The sequence below is a fragment of the Salvelinus alpinus genome, chromosome 16, assembly GCF_045679555.1.
Source record: "Salvelinus alpinus chromosome 16, SLU_Salpinus.1, whole genome shotgun sequence".
In the NCBI taxonomy this organism is placed as follows: Eukaryota; Metazoa; Chordata; class Actinopteri; order Salmoniformes; family Salmonidae; genus Salvelinus; species Salvelinus alpinus.
The window spans coordinates 9,518,048-9,533,334 of NC_092101.1; the positions used below are offsets into that span (position 1 = coordinate 9,518,048).

The window sequence follows — 15,287 nt, forward strand, 5'->3', positions numbered from 1 at the left end:
TTAAATAGGATGAGCCTTGACTAGAGTACAGTATATATAGTATAACTATGAAATGGGTAAAACAGTATGTCAACATAATTAAAGTGACCAGTGTTCCATGACCATGTACATCGGGCATCAGTCTCTAAGGTGCAGGGTAGGGTAACGGGTGGTAGCCGGCTAGTAACAGTTACGAAGTTCACTGCAGGGTACTGGGCAGAGGCCGGCTAGTGGTGACTATTTAACAGTCTGATGGTCTGGAGATGGAAGCTGTTTTTCAGTCTATCGGTCCCAGCTTTGATGCACTTGTACTGCCCTCGCCTTCTAGATAGTAGCTGGAAGAACAGGCCGTGGCCCGGGTGGCTGAGGTTGTTGATGATCTTCTTGGCCTTCCTGTGACACCGGGTGCTGTAGATGTCCTGGAGGGCAGGCAGTGTGCCCCGGGTTATGTGTTGGGCTGACCGCACCACCCTCTGGAGAGCCCTGCGGTTGCGGACTGTGCAATTGCTGTACCAGGCGGTGATACAGCCCGACACGATCCTCTCAATGGTGCATCTGTAGAAGTTTGTGAGGATCTTAGGGGCCAAGCTGAATTTCTTCCTCCGCCCGAGGATGTCTTTGTGAATGGACCATTTCAGGTTGTCAGTGATGTGCACGCCGAGGAACTTGAAGCTTTTCACCCTCTCCACTGGTCCCTGTTGATTTGGATGCGGTTGTGTTCTCTCTGCTGTCTCCTGAATTCCACAATCAGCTCCTTAGTTTTGTTGAGGGAAAGGTTATTTTCCTAGCACCACTCAGCCAGGGCCCGCACCTCCTGCATGTAGGCTGTCTCGTCGTTGTTGGTAATCAGGCCTACCATTGTTGTATCGTCTGCAAACTTGATGATTAAGTTGGAGACGTCCGTGGCCATGCTGTCATGGGTGAACAGGGAGTACAGGAGGGGGCTGAGCACGCACCCTTGTGTTGAAGGTCAATGTAGAGGAGGAGTTGTTGCTTACCTTTACCACCTGGGGTCCAGGACCCAGTTGCACAGGGCGGGGTTCAGACCCAGCACTCCAAGCTTAGTGATGAGCTTGGTGGGCACTATGGTGTCGAAGGCTGAGCTGTAGTTGATAAACAGCATTTGTACAGTACATTCAGGAAGTATTCAGACCCCTTGACTTTTTCCACATTTTGTTACATTACAGCCTTATTCTAAAATGTATTTCAAAGTTTATTTTCCTTCATCAATCTACACACAATACCCCATAATGACAAAGCAAAAACAGGTTTTTAGTTTTTTTGCAAATTTATAAAACCAAAATAACTGAAATATCACATTCAGACCCTTTACTCTGTAATTTGTTGAAGCACCTTTGGCAGCGATTACAGCATCGAGTCTTCTTGGGTATGACGTTATTAGCTTGGCACACCTTTATTTGGGGAGTTTCTTCCATTCTTCTCTGCAGATCCTCTGAAGCTCTGTCAGGTTGGATGGGGAGCATCGCTGCACAGTTATTTTCAGGTCTCTAGAGATGTTTGATCAGGTTCAAGACCGGGCCCTGGCTGGGCCACTCAAGGACATTCAGAGACTTGTCCCGAAGGTACTTCTGTGTTGTCTTGACTGTGTGCTTACGGTCATTGACCTGTTGGAAGGTGAACCTTCACCCCAGTCTGAGGTCCTGAGCTCTCTGGAGCAGGTTTTCATCAAGGATCTCTGTACTTTTCTCCGTTAATCTTTCCCTCGATTCTGACTAGTCTCCCAGTCCCTGCCTCTGAAAAACATCCCCACAGCCTGATGCTGCCACCACCATGCTTCACCATAGGGATGATGCCAGGTTTCCTCCAGACGTGATGATTGGCATTCAGGTCAAAGAGTTCAATCTTGGTTTCATCAGACCAGAGAATCTTGTTTCTCATGGTCTGAGAGTCCTTCAGGTGCCTTTTGGCAAACTCCAAGCATTCTGTCATGTGCCTTTTACTGAGGAGTGGCCTCTGTCTGGCCACACTACCATAAAGGCCTGATTGGATGAGTGTTGCAGAGATGTTTGTCCTTCTGGAAGGTTCTCACATCTCCACAGATGAACTCTGGAGTTCTTTCAGAGTGACCATCGGGTTCTTGGTCATCTCCCTGATGAAGGCCCTTCTCCCCCGATTGCTCAGTTTGGTTGGGCGACCAGCTCTAGGATGAGTCTTGATGGTTCCAAACTTCTTCTATTTGAGAATGATGAGGCAGAATTTATTTGGTACCCTTCGCCAGATCAGTGCCTCAACACAATCCTGTCTCGGAACTATACGGACAATTCCTTCGACATCATGGCTCGCTTTTTGCTCTGACATGCACTGTCAACATTGGGACCTTATATAGAGAGATGGGAGAACCTCCCTAAATACAGGTGTGCAAGTTTGTAGCGTCATACCCAAGAAGACTCGAGGCTGTAATTGCTGCGAAAGGTACTTCAACAAAGTACTGAGTAAAGAGCTTGAATACTTCTGTAAATGTGATATTTCTTTTTCTTTTTTTTCAAACATTTCTAAAAACGTGTATTTGCTTTGTCATTATGGGGTATTGTGTGTAGGTTGATGAGGAAACAATTTAATCCATTTTAGAATAAGGCTGTAACGTAACAAAATGTGGAAAAAGTGAAGGGTTCTGGATACTTTCTGAATGCACTGTATATAAAAGTCTGCTTATCACGATATACCACAAACAAAAGTTCAAAAAATGCTTTTGACCAAGAAGACAGGTTCAATGGCACGAAATGTTGCGGCTTTCTATCAGCACCATGGACAGCGCCCTACACACTAAAAAACCAACCAGCAATATTGTTTCAATCTTACCTTTTCAAAAATGTTGCAGCTTCCTTGATGCTCTGTGGAACTTCCTGAATAATCGATCATTCCATTCTCCCCAAAATCTTCTTGTAAGATCCCCCTCAAATGGCAGTTGGATTAGATGAGCTTTCCTTAGGTGCAGCATGCTTCTTCTGTGCTGACTGAACACGTTTGTCAAAGTGGAAAATGATTTCTCGCATGTAGCTGTGTCCGCCCCAAAAGTCAGTCCATGTTTCATTGCAGTAAGCATGGTCGGCATAGCGGAGAGAGGCCTAGAGAATCGTTGCAAGATAGATATCAAGTGGGGTCAATTTGTCCTCATTGGAGCAAGAGCGACACTTAATTCAGATTCCACCAAATCTGTTTTGCTTAGATCCAACAGAGGTTTCACCACTGCCCCCCTGTCTCTTGACTCAATCGCATCCAATGTCCCCCTCAGTGATTACTGGTTTGAAATAAGTCCACAATTGTCGACAAATACATGCGATTTCTTGCCAGCTGCCCATCAATAAGAAGTCTTGACAGTGACTTTGATGTTCCCAATAACACATCGAACTAGTTTTTCTTTCCACAGTGCAATGCATTACAAATGCTCTTTGCTTGATGTGTGCCTAGCAAATCCTTTGGTACGATCAATAGCATTCTTCCAGTTAGAATAACCAGCTTAGGTGAAGGCCTTGTCTGCGTTAGCATTGGACCCAACACAGATCTTTCGACATAGGAAACAAAATGCAGCATCTGCAGTAACCGAGTATTCCAGCCACTCTCTTCCTATGAAACAGTTGCTATTAAATTCATGTTTTTTACAGGAAACCTGTTGGCTAGGATAGTATTTCTAGGCTAACCTAGGCTGGCTCCTCTGTTCCAAGATCATCAGGAACAGTCAGAGGTGGAGGCGGCTGTGGAGCCTTTATGGCGGCGCTTGTGGAAGGATGGGTAGGGAAGCCAATTTCTGATATCCATCGTGGCAGATTAGCTGGTTCGAGCTAGCTAAATAGGATAAGTCTAACAACACAAACGCTTTTTACAGCTAAGAGTGAAATAGCTTCAACTGTAAACTTGGCCCCGCCCTTTTAATCAAAATCAAATATTACATGCAGAGGCGTATCACGTTATTTATTTAGCCTACAACAGGGATAAGAGGTTTTTCACGCTTTTTATGGATACCCAAAGGAGTCATACCTAAACGCCCAGTAGCTTTCCATAGCCCTTGTGCTGGAACCTGGTCTCAGAGCATTTCCTATTATTGTGTACGTAAATCTGAGATACTCCATTTAGTATGATATATTCATTTGAGAATGTCCATCATCCATTTTCGTATGATATGTACGAATATACGAATTTGCTAAACATACATTATGTTACAAATTTGCAAAGCATATGATATGTTTTTGCCTTAACACTGCAAAATATAACGTTTTGGGCGACCCAACCAAATTAAATAGAAAAATTGATTTGTAGATTTGTCATTCTCATTGAAAGCAAGTCTAAGAAGCAGTAGATATGTTCTATGTGCGCTATTTCTATGTTCCCCTTCCTAAGTTTGGTTTTTGTACACCAGCTGAAAATACAACATTTTTGGTTATGAAAAATATATTTCACAGCGGTTTAGATGGTACATTGATTCTCTATACAATGACTGATTGTTTTGTCACATAATCTGAAATTAGGCAAACTATAAACATTTTAGCAACCAGGAAATGGCGGCAGGATTTCTGCATTTGTGACGACCGCCTCGATTTGGTCTTATGTAGCGAAATTTGAAATTGGGTTAAAGTTGAGACTCAGAGCTAGATAATGATATATCATACACTGTAGTTGAGGAACAAATGGGAAAGTAATTATGCTTTGAAAGTTGATAAACTTGTAACCCCACTTTTGAGAAAATGTCCCTTGAATATTTTGGGACACCTACTGGAGATCCCTTCTTTGTCTACAGACATTCAGCATCGTTTACACCCTCTTAATCCTTAGCCTCACCCATCTCTTTAAGGATTCATATGAGGCCATGTGCTAAACAGTGAGTACGGTAGTGTACAACCAAAGATTTCAAGACTAAAGGCTGGTTTATACTACTTCTATGTCTATATACTGTTGTCCCAGTGACATGAACATTCTATTGTTGTCCAACATCAAACTTGTTATTGTCGCTATGAAAAAGTATAAACACAAAAACGACAGCATGCATGACATCAGCAGCCTGGGGGTCCAAAATAGCATAACTGTTGCATTTTAACACCAATAAACCTATCCGTTTAAAAAAGGATTTAGTATATGTCAATCTAGCAAACCAAGCAACTAAAACAACTTTCTAAACAATGTTTTTGGTTAGTTTCTAGCTTGTTAGAAGGTGTAAACGGTACAATAAAATGGTTACTTTCATATTGGACTCTTTTGTTTAGACATGTAGCTAACCATAATCCCAACTCATAACATTACTACCCTGCATGAATCTACAACAAGCTAGGTTCAATGTTAGCTAGCTAGCTAACATTAGGCTATGACTAGCCACGCAAATGGCTCTGAGATACAAATAACATTACTACACAGATCATACACGGATCATACAGCCAGCTAACTTTAGCTAGCTAGCTAACAGTACACTTTAACTTGCAATGAAAACAACTTCTTGACAAAATTAGAAATGTATAATATCAGAAAATGTAGCTAGCTAGATTATTTTACCCATATACATGGATGAACACTTCTCCCTCTCTTTCACTGATGCCATGGTTGCCCTTAGTTTGAAGATGTAATCCAGACAGGTGTTTTATACAACAGCCTTCGGTGTTCTCTTTTCGACTCCCTCCGCATTTGCAATCAAACGTCTGAATTTTCACCTTCTCCTTAGCTATCATACTCTGCTTCCACCAGGCATTCCACTGATTTCAAAACTCAGTCCTCCAAAAAGTGGAGAGCTTTAGCAACACTTGTGCAGTTCTTTGTGACATCTTTTAAAAAAGCCACATTAGAAAGCATACTAAGCAGCTCATGTTATAGACAGAAGTGTGCTACATGGCAGATCGATCTGAACTCAGATCAATCTGAACTCATCTTTCAGCATTTCCAGCCCATCCATTATCAGCCAATCATGGCTAGGGGAAGGTTCCTTACTTTTTCCATGGCTAAACCAACTGGGATCATAATTTAACCATTGTATTCGTATTTACAGATGGCATACAAGTTTGTTTTTAAGGCACATTAAAGTTTATATGTTCCAGAAAGCATTTTTGATCAAATAAAAAAATGTACATTCAAATGTCTGTCCTGTAAAGTAGTGACGTGCAACATATGCCTAGTTTCCTGACAAGAGTCACATATTGCACCTTTAACTAACCTTCTGTCTTATGTAACCATACCAAATGTAACGTAGCATACTAATTTGAGTATCCCGGATTTACATTTACTATGTTACGTCTAGTCTATCGGACCAGGCTGCCTACACACACTGCAGCAGCGCGCCCTGTCCATTGTGCTGACACTGCAGCAGAGGTACAGATTTTTTGGGTGGGTGCCAACCTGTCATTCAATCTTTTAACTTTTTGGCTACTTTTATATAGGGACATAAAACTAAAACTGAGGGGGCTAAGCCTTCTTTAGCCCCCTCGTGGTGCCTGGCTCGCGCCGAATGCAATTGGTTTAGACTTTACTGTGAAATGCTTGCTTATGAGCCCTTCCCAACAATACAGAGATTAAAAAGAATAATACAAATAAAAATAGTAACACAAGAGGAATAAAATAAAATACACAAGAATGGAGCTATATACAGGAAGTACCAGTACCAGACCAATGTGCAGAGGTACGAGGTATTTGAGGTAGATACTGTATGTACATGAAGGCAGGGTAAAGTGACTAGGCATCAGGATAGATAATAATAAGAGTAAAATAAAGAACAGAGCAGCAGCAGCAAATTAGTGTAAAAGTGTGTGTAATGTGTATGTGTGTTTGTGTTGTGTCGGTATGCGTTTGTAGTGTATGTGAATGTGTGTGGGTGTGTCAATGTAGTGAGTTTGTATACAGTGTGTATACTGTATATAGTCTAGTGAGTGTGCATAGGGTCAGTGTAAGATAGAGCTAGTGCAGATCGTTCAGTACGAATAATTTACTATTTAGCAGTCTGCCTATTTAGCAGTCTTGTGGCTTGGGAGTAGAAGCTGCCTCGGAGCCTGTTGGTCTGAGAGCCGATGCTCCGGTACCCTTTGCCAGATGGTAGCAGATTGAACAGTCCATGGCTTGGGTGGCAGGAGTCTTTGGCAATTTTTGGGGCCTTCCTCTGACACCGCCTGATATAGAGGTCCTGGATGGCGTCTCAATCCACCGCATCTGCCTATGTCGCACTTCCGCATCTGCGGTGAAAGGTGACAGAGCTAGAGCGGTGTTTGTCAGACCATGAGACATCCCGAAAATCGATCTTCTCACAAAATCATCTGTAGCTTCCGAGCAGTTTGGCCTACAAACTATTATGACCACTCTATGGAAAGATGAGACTCTCACGAACACGATGGTGTTCTCTCTCTACGACCTTCACAAGCATCTTGGGACTTGTTTGGGACTTGTCTGAAGTCGGTACAGACAATCTGCCAACTTCTGTCAGTAACATCCGGACAGTTTGGGCTACACACTAATGTGACCACTATGTGGAAAGGTGAGACTACCACAAATACAAATGTCGATTGTTTTGCTCTAGGATGCCCATAGACCTCACAAGACTCGTATGAAGGTCCCCTGTTACCAGTTTAAAAAATGAATTTAACTATACTTTATGTATGTAGAGACTGTTCAGTTCCAAAAATAACGGGTTAAATACATGTAAACAAACTGTTTCCTGATCTTTCTTTTATATCTCAGATATAGGACCGATACTTCAGAACAAACTTCCTTTAGATTTTTTTTTTTTGGGGGGGGGGATATCTGTTGTTTGTATGGGCTAATAGCAGTAAGGCCAAAAATATTGTAATATTTTTGTTGATACTTCAAAGGGTCTTAAAATTCTAAATCAAATAGAAAAAGGAGCCTTGGTATGACATTCTTAAAACAATTCCATATATCTTAGTATAACCCCCCTTCCCTTTTTAGACAGGGCTTAGACTCCTTCCGGGAAAATACATTATGACACCCTATTGTTTTCTCAATTACATTAAATTCAGATTGGAAAAACCTGCAAGTTTAAGTTACACCTGAGCGAGTCAGAGACCACTATTATGACACACCAAATGCATCCGATGGATTATTTTTGTCTTCTTCTAATGCCTGTTAAGGGAAAAGTCATCCAAAAGAAAAGAAAATTAATCAGATTACGTCACTGAGTTTAGGTAATCCAAAAATTATGTTACTAATTAACATTTGGGCAGGTAACTAGCAACTATAACAGATTACATTTAAAAAGTAACCTACCAAACCCTGTGTACAGTGCACTTGTCACCAGCTCCAAGTCAAACTCATATATCATGTGTTTGACCTAACCTAACCCTGAACCAGGCCCCCTCCCCCACACAGAGAAAGCTGTGGGCTGGGTGCTGACACTGAGCGGTCGGCAAGGCGCTCTGCTCCCCGGGTCTTCCGATGCATCTCATCAAACAAAGCAGAATGGGCCTCTTGTTTACATCCTACATGCTTGACGTAGTTTAGATGGCTGAGATAACACTACAAGGCAGGCATGCTACTGGAAATGCATTCATACCCATGTGAAACAAAACACTGTTTTATTCACTTTGAGCCTAGGCACAAAGAAATTCAGCTAACTGTTTAGACAATAAGCATTATGTAAAACCATGTGTGCCTACATGACCAGAACATTAGCTAGTTTCATGAGAAAGTATGTCAAGGTTCAATCTCATAAGTATGGGACTATAATGCAAAGATGTCAATTAGCATTTCTCAATTAGTTTAACTTATGAATTGAATCACTTAGCAGCCTCCAGCTACTAAGTAATCAACAGGACACCTTTATAAGACCTGACACTGTACAGGTGAAATTATGTGTGAAATGCGTGATAATGTATGTGATATCAGCATAGAAGTATATTTTCTGGGGGATTTAAATATTGACAGGCTGTCATCAAGGTTCCCACTCAAGAAAAAAATTCAAACTGTAACCAGTGCATGCAACCTGGTTCAGGTTGTCAGTCAACCTACCAGGGTATTTACAAACAGCACAGGAATGAAATCATCACCATGTATTGATCATATCTTTACTAATGCTGCAGAAATTTGCTGAAATTAAAATTGTATAACTGCCTTAATTTTGCCGGACCCCAGGAAGAGTAGCTGCTGCCTAGGCAGCAGCTAATGGGGATCCATAATAAACAATATAAATACAAAATACTTAAGAAAACAAATGAGTTGTACAAATATATTCCTGGGCAAAAGTTGCACTATTAAACTTTTTCTGAGGATAGAAGAGAAGAGAGACCCACTACAGAGACGAGGCCATTGGTTAACCAGTATTCGAAGTACTTGGTCATTGTCAGTCACTGATCTTCAGGGAAGGCTTTTACAGCCTTCATAGCCATAATGTGTTTTTAATGCAGACTGAAATGTGTCAACTAAACTTGTGTGTAAAAGGTTTTTGGAACGCTGTCAACCTTTGGGTCTTTTTAAAAGCTACAGTATTCAACGAAGGTTCAAATTGTCATTAACATTTCCACAGGTAATACCAGTTACTTAAAAAGTAATTTATTGGTATTTAATTTAACATAGATATAGTAACAAAATTCTAAAGCATACCAATTTCATTAGTTGTTTTTGACGGTAAAACTATTTACAAAGGTGTGTTCAAGTTTGATGATAGAAACTGTACAGTGTCATCTGTCCACAGGCGGTCAGAGGGACATGATCGGGTGGCGACAGGTGAGTGGTGGGTGTAGGAGTGTTTGTGCGCACATGTACGTATAGTGTGTAACCTTTCATGGGAACTGTCTTCATTGGCAACATCAGTGAAGATAACATTAGGTCATAATAACATGTCTTCTCTTCATAAATTGTGTTCCATAGTTAGTTTCCCAGTTTAAAGAAAAAAACTGTTAATGTGGGACCCCAACTGAGGAAATCATTGACCACGTCATTTCCCCAGGTTGTTGTGCGGAATAAAACTTAACGATCAGAAAATAAACATAACCAAAACATTCTTTGGAATCCATGGTAGTTTGTGCGGGATCTCATATTCATGCGTCTTGGGTGTTCTTTTCCGAAGATCCTAGGACTTCTTCATCTTGCCCGCATGGGCACTGCCATTTTTGTGGTGACTGGAACTGTTGCTGGTGCCATTGCTGGTACTGTTCTCATGGTATTTGCCATTGGCGACCAAGGTGGTCCCGTTGGCCTTGCCATTGAGGCTGGGCTTGGTATCCTGCTTGGGCAACCTCTTGCCCTTTACGTAAGCCTGGTACCAGAAGTTGGAGAAGAGCACAAAGAAGAAGGTGCCATACATCCAGATGAGGTGGATGAACAGGGGGACCTGGTAGTCACAGCTCTTCATGAAGTAATACTGGGTGGCGTGAAGGGACACCATCACAAACTGAACCTGTTGGATAGAGTTGGTGGAATGATGAGGAACCGATACATATATGGGGATGGATGTTCTGAAGTGGCACAGTGCTTGCACTGATGAACAATGGTATTTACCTCTTTAGTATTCTGCGTCTACAACAGTCCCCCAAAAAATCTAGTAAAAATAACCTTTTAGAGAAACAACTAAAAACTAAATGGCCATGAAGACCTGGCAATAGCAAACTACCGATAAGTACAAATCCATACTGGAAATGACAAAGCCATATACATACATTCAAACTAACAAAACATACCAGCTGGATGGCGGTCATGTACTTCTTCCACCAGAGGAACTTCTGGAATTGTGGTCCAGCCGCAGACAGGCCGTAGTAGGAGTACATGATGATGTGGACGATGGAATTCACCATGGCATGGAAAGAGCCCATTCCCCCTGGGGTAAAACACACAGAACACTTCAAACCAACCCTGCCCACATTCCACTGGATTCTCCAACAAAATACCTGTCTACTAAGAGTTTCTTTAAATTCATGAATGAATGGGTGATGAGCAGTTTGTGGTCTGTATTAACAGCTAATACATGACAGTCGTTTATGTTGTTTCAGGATTCCTTCTGGGTTAAGCATGTAATCACGGGTAACACAAACACAATTTTTAGAAGGCATGAACTTTTGGACTACTACACTTTAATTGAAAAGGCTCAATTTCCTCCAATAGTTTGTCGACTTCAAGTGGAATTGTCTTCCCACCATTTCACACACCCAGTATTACAATACAATTACATGACGATAAATGTTTTCTTTTTTTAAATGTCAAAAGTTGAACTAGTACTCCAGTTGACTGATAGAAGGCCAGGCAGTAGTGTGGACTGACCGGGAGCAAAGCTGACGCCCCACCACCAGGTCCAGGGCATGAAGGAGTGGTGGAAGACGTGCAGGAAGGTGATCTGGCCATGTTTCTTCCTCAGAACGAAGAACACCTGACCCAAAGAGAGGAACGTCAGATACAGCGATGATCACCTCAATGTCATCAGAGGGAGAGACTCCAAATCGAAGGGAAATAATCTGAAGTCTTACCGTGTCCAAGAGCTCAATGAATTTGGAGAACAAGAATAACCAGGCCACTCGAACCATCTAGTGAGGGGAACAGAACATAAAAAGGTGAGAATTTGGACAAAACAGCCTAGTCTAAAGATAGTATTGATACAATGGATCAGTAGGAATATTGTAAGAATGTTGACCTTGTCATGCATACTTTCTTTCAAAGAAGAGGCATCTCATGACCCTCACGGGGAACCCATGTGTGAAGCGAAAATTCAACACTTACTCTAAGGCCTTGGGGGCTGTCTGAGTAATCAATTGCGTCACATCTCCATGTGTATGTTGTGGCCCAGCCAGACATCAAGAACTAAGAACACAAGAGGACAAAATCAGTTTAGACATACTGTAGCTACCGGTAGTCAAACTAGATTGATAGATTGGAAAGAACCCATACTGTTATTGACACAAGCAAGTGTATATTGACTATATGGAAGTATATCGGTCATCTTTATGTAAATCTCAAATCTTATTTACCTCTTTGCATCCTGCCTATCTAGGCAATAGTAATTTAGCTAGTGTTCTAATTATCCAACACAATCTGGCCAAGGAGGCGAAAGACACATTTAGATAGAGCTGCCACATACCAAACACCCAATATACTGCCAGGGAAAGACTAGCTCCAAGTGATGTTGCGATGCCTCTCAAAAGAACCAATCAAGAACCTGATCTTGGAGAGACAAGAGCTTTGCTTCACAGTGTCTCACCTCATAGACAATAAAGGTTGACATCGCCACCATGGTAAAGTTGTAGGCGATCATGGCCTCCTTGAGCTGGAAGGGCTTACGGTTGGCCATGAAGCGAGGCCCAGCGACCAGCACGAAGAAGATGTAGGTCAGCAAGATGGCCGTCATGTTCACCGGACTCTGCATGAGTGGGTAGCCCCACAATCGCGGGTCTGAGAAACAGGACATTCTCAGAGTTGTGAATAACACACTACAAAACAGGTCTATGAGCAATATGTCAGTTACCGCTTTCAAAGTACACAAAGCAGAGGTATAGTCAGGTAATTAACTATGTCGAAAAATACCTCACCTGTTCCCTTCAAGAGGAACTCGTAGACCTCCATGGCTCTAGCACCAATGTCCTGAAGCATTTTGACTAGCTTCCTTCCCCCTGTGGTATCACTACCCAATCACCTGTGGAAAAGCAAATAGATAAGTCATGATGTCATTTTAATAATAGCTACTACACTCAGCAAATACGTTATACTGTATATAGAGGTAAGTGTAATATGCTACTGCAATACCCTTATGTATTGACTTACAGTGCATTCCCGAAAGTATTCAGACTCCTTGACCTTTTCCACATTTTGTCATGTTACAGCCTTATTCTAAAACGTATTAAATAAATAAAAATGTCATCAATCTACACACAATACCCCATAATGACAGGTTTTTAGACATTTTTGCAAATGTATTAAAAATAAAAATCAGAAATAACTTATTTACATAAGTTTTCAGTCCCTTTGCTATGAGACTCGAAATTGAGCTCAGGTGCATCCTGTTTCCATTGATCATCCTTGAGGTGTGTTTACAACTTGATTGGAGACCACCTGTGGTCAATTATATTGATTGGACATGATTTAGAAAGGCACACACCAGTCTATATAATGACCCACAGTTGACAGTGCATGTCAGAGCAAAAACGAGCAAAAACCAAGCCATGAGGTTGAAGGAGCTCCAAGATAGGATTGTATCGAGGCACAGATCTGGGGAAGGGTACCAACACATTTTTACAGCATTGAAGGTCCGCAAGAACACAGTGGCCTCTATCATTCTTAAATGGAAGAAGTTTGGAACCACCAAGACTCTTCCTAGAGGTGGCCGCCTGGCCAAACTGAGCAATCGGGGGAGAAGGGCCTTGGTCAGGGAGGTGACCAGGAACCCAATGGTCAATCTGATAGAGCTACAGAGTTCCTCTGTGGAGATGGGAGAACATTCCAGAAGGACAACCATCTCTGCAGCACTCCACCAATCAGGCTTTTATGGTAGAGTGGCCAGACCGAAGCCACTCCTCAGTAAAAGGGACATGACAGCCCGCTTGGAGTTTGCCAAAAGGCATCTGAAGGACTCTCAGACCATCAGAAACAAGATTCTCTGCTCTGACGAAACCAAGATTGAACTCTTTGGCCTGAATGCCAAGCGTCACGTCTGGTGGAAACCTGGTACAATCCCTACAGTGAAGCATGGTGGTGGCAGCATCATGCTGTGGGGATGTTTTTCAGCAGCAGGGACTGGGAGACTAGTCAGGATCGAGGGAAAGATGAACAGAGCAAAGTACAGAGAAATCCTTGATGAAAACCTGCTCCAGAGTGCTCAGGACCTCAGACTGGGGCAGTGACCAACAGGACAGTGACCCTAAGCACACAGCCAAGACAACACAGGAGTGGCTTCGGGACAAGTTTCTGAATGTCCTTGAGTGGCCCAGCCAGAGCCCAGACTTAAACCCGATCGAACATCTCTGGAGAAACCTGAAAATAACTGTGCAGCGACATCTACCAAACTACAAGTATTTTAATCAAACCTGACAGAGCTTGAGATCTGCAGAGAAGAATGGGAGAAACTCCCCAAATACAGGTGTGCCAAGCTTGTAGCGTCATAACCAAGAAGACTTGAGGCTGTAATCGCTCCCAAAGGTGCTTCAACAAAGTACTGAGTAAAGGGTCTGAATACTTATGTAAATGTGATATTTCCGTTTTTACTAACTAATTACTAAAAAACTGCTTTTGTTTTGTCATTATGGCTTATTGTTGAGACGAATAAAACTATTTCTTCCATTTTAGAATAAGGCTGTAAAAAGTCAAGGGGTCTGAATACTTTCCAAATGCACTGTATATGCTATGCAATTGCAATACCTTAATTTACTGACTTCACAATGTCATTACAGTGTCATTACCCAAACATCATTTATGGTATTAAACATATCAGGGCTGCCTGCATCAAATGAACATTTTTGTATTTCCCCAAAACCATCAATCCTTGTTACTCCCCAAAACCTAAAATACAATAGAACATCATAGCATGGCATTACTATGGCATCACTTTACAGCTGGTATTTTATTTGGTTTCCTGACATGAGAGAATGAGAAAGGAAATGTGTTGCGCTGCAGTTGACAGTCCTTGTTCAGCAGCAGAGTGCTCTGCTTCTGAACAAGTATCACTGACCCAAACGGGTTGTCGTCAATGACCCAGCATTCCACACTCTGCCCCTCGCATCCCAGCATGCCTTGCCCCTGTCCCTGCCCCTCGGCAGACATGGCCTGACAGTAGAGGGGAGGGGCTACAGGAGACAGACGAGCATCTCCATCCCACAGCACAGAGGCAGCCCTCGCCTCAGTTTGGGACTGCCAAGTACAGGCACCAGGCCAAAACACAGAACAACGGCAAAACACAAACTCTGCCTCTCTGCTCTCCCCAAATGACCCCGGCCGTGAGAGAGAGAAGGCAAAGGCAACAGTCTTTGATGTTTAAATTTGTTCTAGACCGGTCTCAAGAGATCAAGGTGCAGACATAACTACACTGACTGAAGAAGGGAGATCAAACAGGCTTATTTGAAGACATGTTATCTCTGGAAACAAACAGCTTAACACAGGTGTGATGGTTTTACCTCAGGTTTATAAGGACAATTCGATTGAACTAAGTGACCTGCAACTTTTATCATCTACCAAACTACAAGTATTTTAATCAAACTAACAGTAACCATCTGATATTTGGATGAAAATGAAATATGTAGATAAAGGGAAAAAAGTAAAACTGTAAACATTTGTGTTAATCATTTATTTTGTTGAAAACAAGGAATGTTTTTTCAAACATGAAGAGGTGTGTGTGTGTGTGTGTGTGTGTGAATGTTGCTGACTTTCATAGAGAGTTTCATGTCTCACAGTTTTGA

At 42.1% G+C, this 15,287-nt stretch overlaps 1 protein-coding gene across 1 annotated transcript in view; it reads right to left on the reverse strand.

The window, feature by feature from the left end:
• Nucleotides 1–9,452: 9,452 nt before the first annotated feature.
• The window catches only part of LOC139540757 (very long chain fatty acid elongase 1-like), a 33,801-nt gene continuing 27,966 nt past the window's right edge, over nucleotides 9,453–15,287 (reverse strand). The window contains exons 3-9 of the mRNA XM_071344692.1: nucleotides 12,432–12,535; nucleotides 12,104–12,294; nucleotides 11,626–11,706; nucleotides 11,376–11,432; nucleotides 11,173–11,278; nucleotides 10,596–10,732; nucleotides 9,453–10,315 (exon numbers count right to left, since the gene is read on the reverse strand). Coding sequence (XP_071200793.1) covers nucleotides 9,989–10,315; nucleotides 10,596–10,732; nucleotides 11,173–11,278; nucleotides 11,376–11,432; nucleotides 11,626–11,706; nucleotides 12,104–12,294; nucleotides 12,432–12,492 — 960 coding nt within the window. The 5' untranslated portion in view covers nucleotides 12,493–12,535 and the 3' untranslated portion in view covers nucleotides 9,453–9,988. The remainder of the gene's footprint in view (nucleotides 10,316–10,595; nucleotides 10,733–11,172; nucleotides 11,279–11,375; nucleotides 11,433–11,625; nucleotides 11,707–12,103; nucleotides 12,295–12,431; nucleotides 12,536–15,287) is intronic.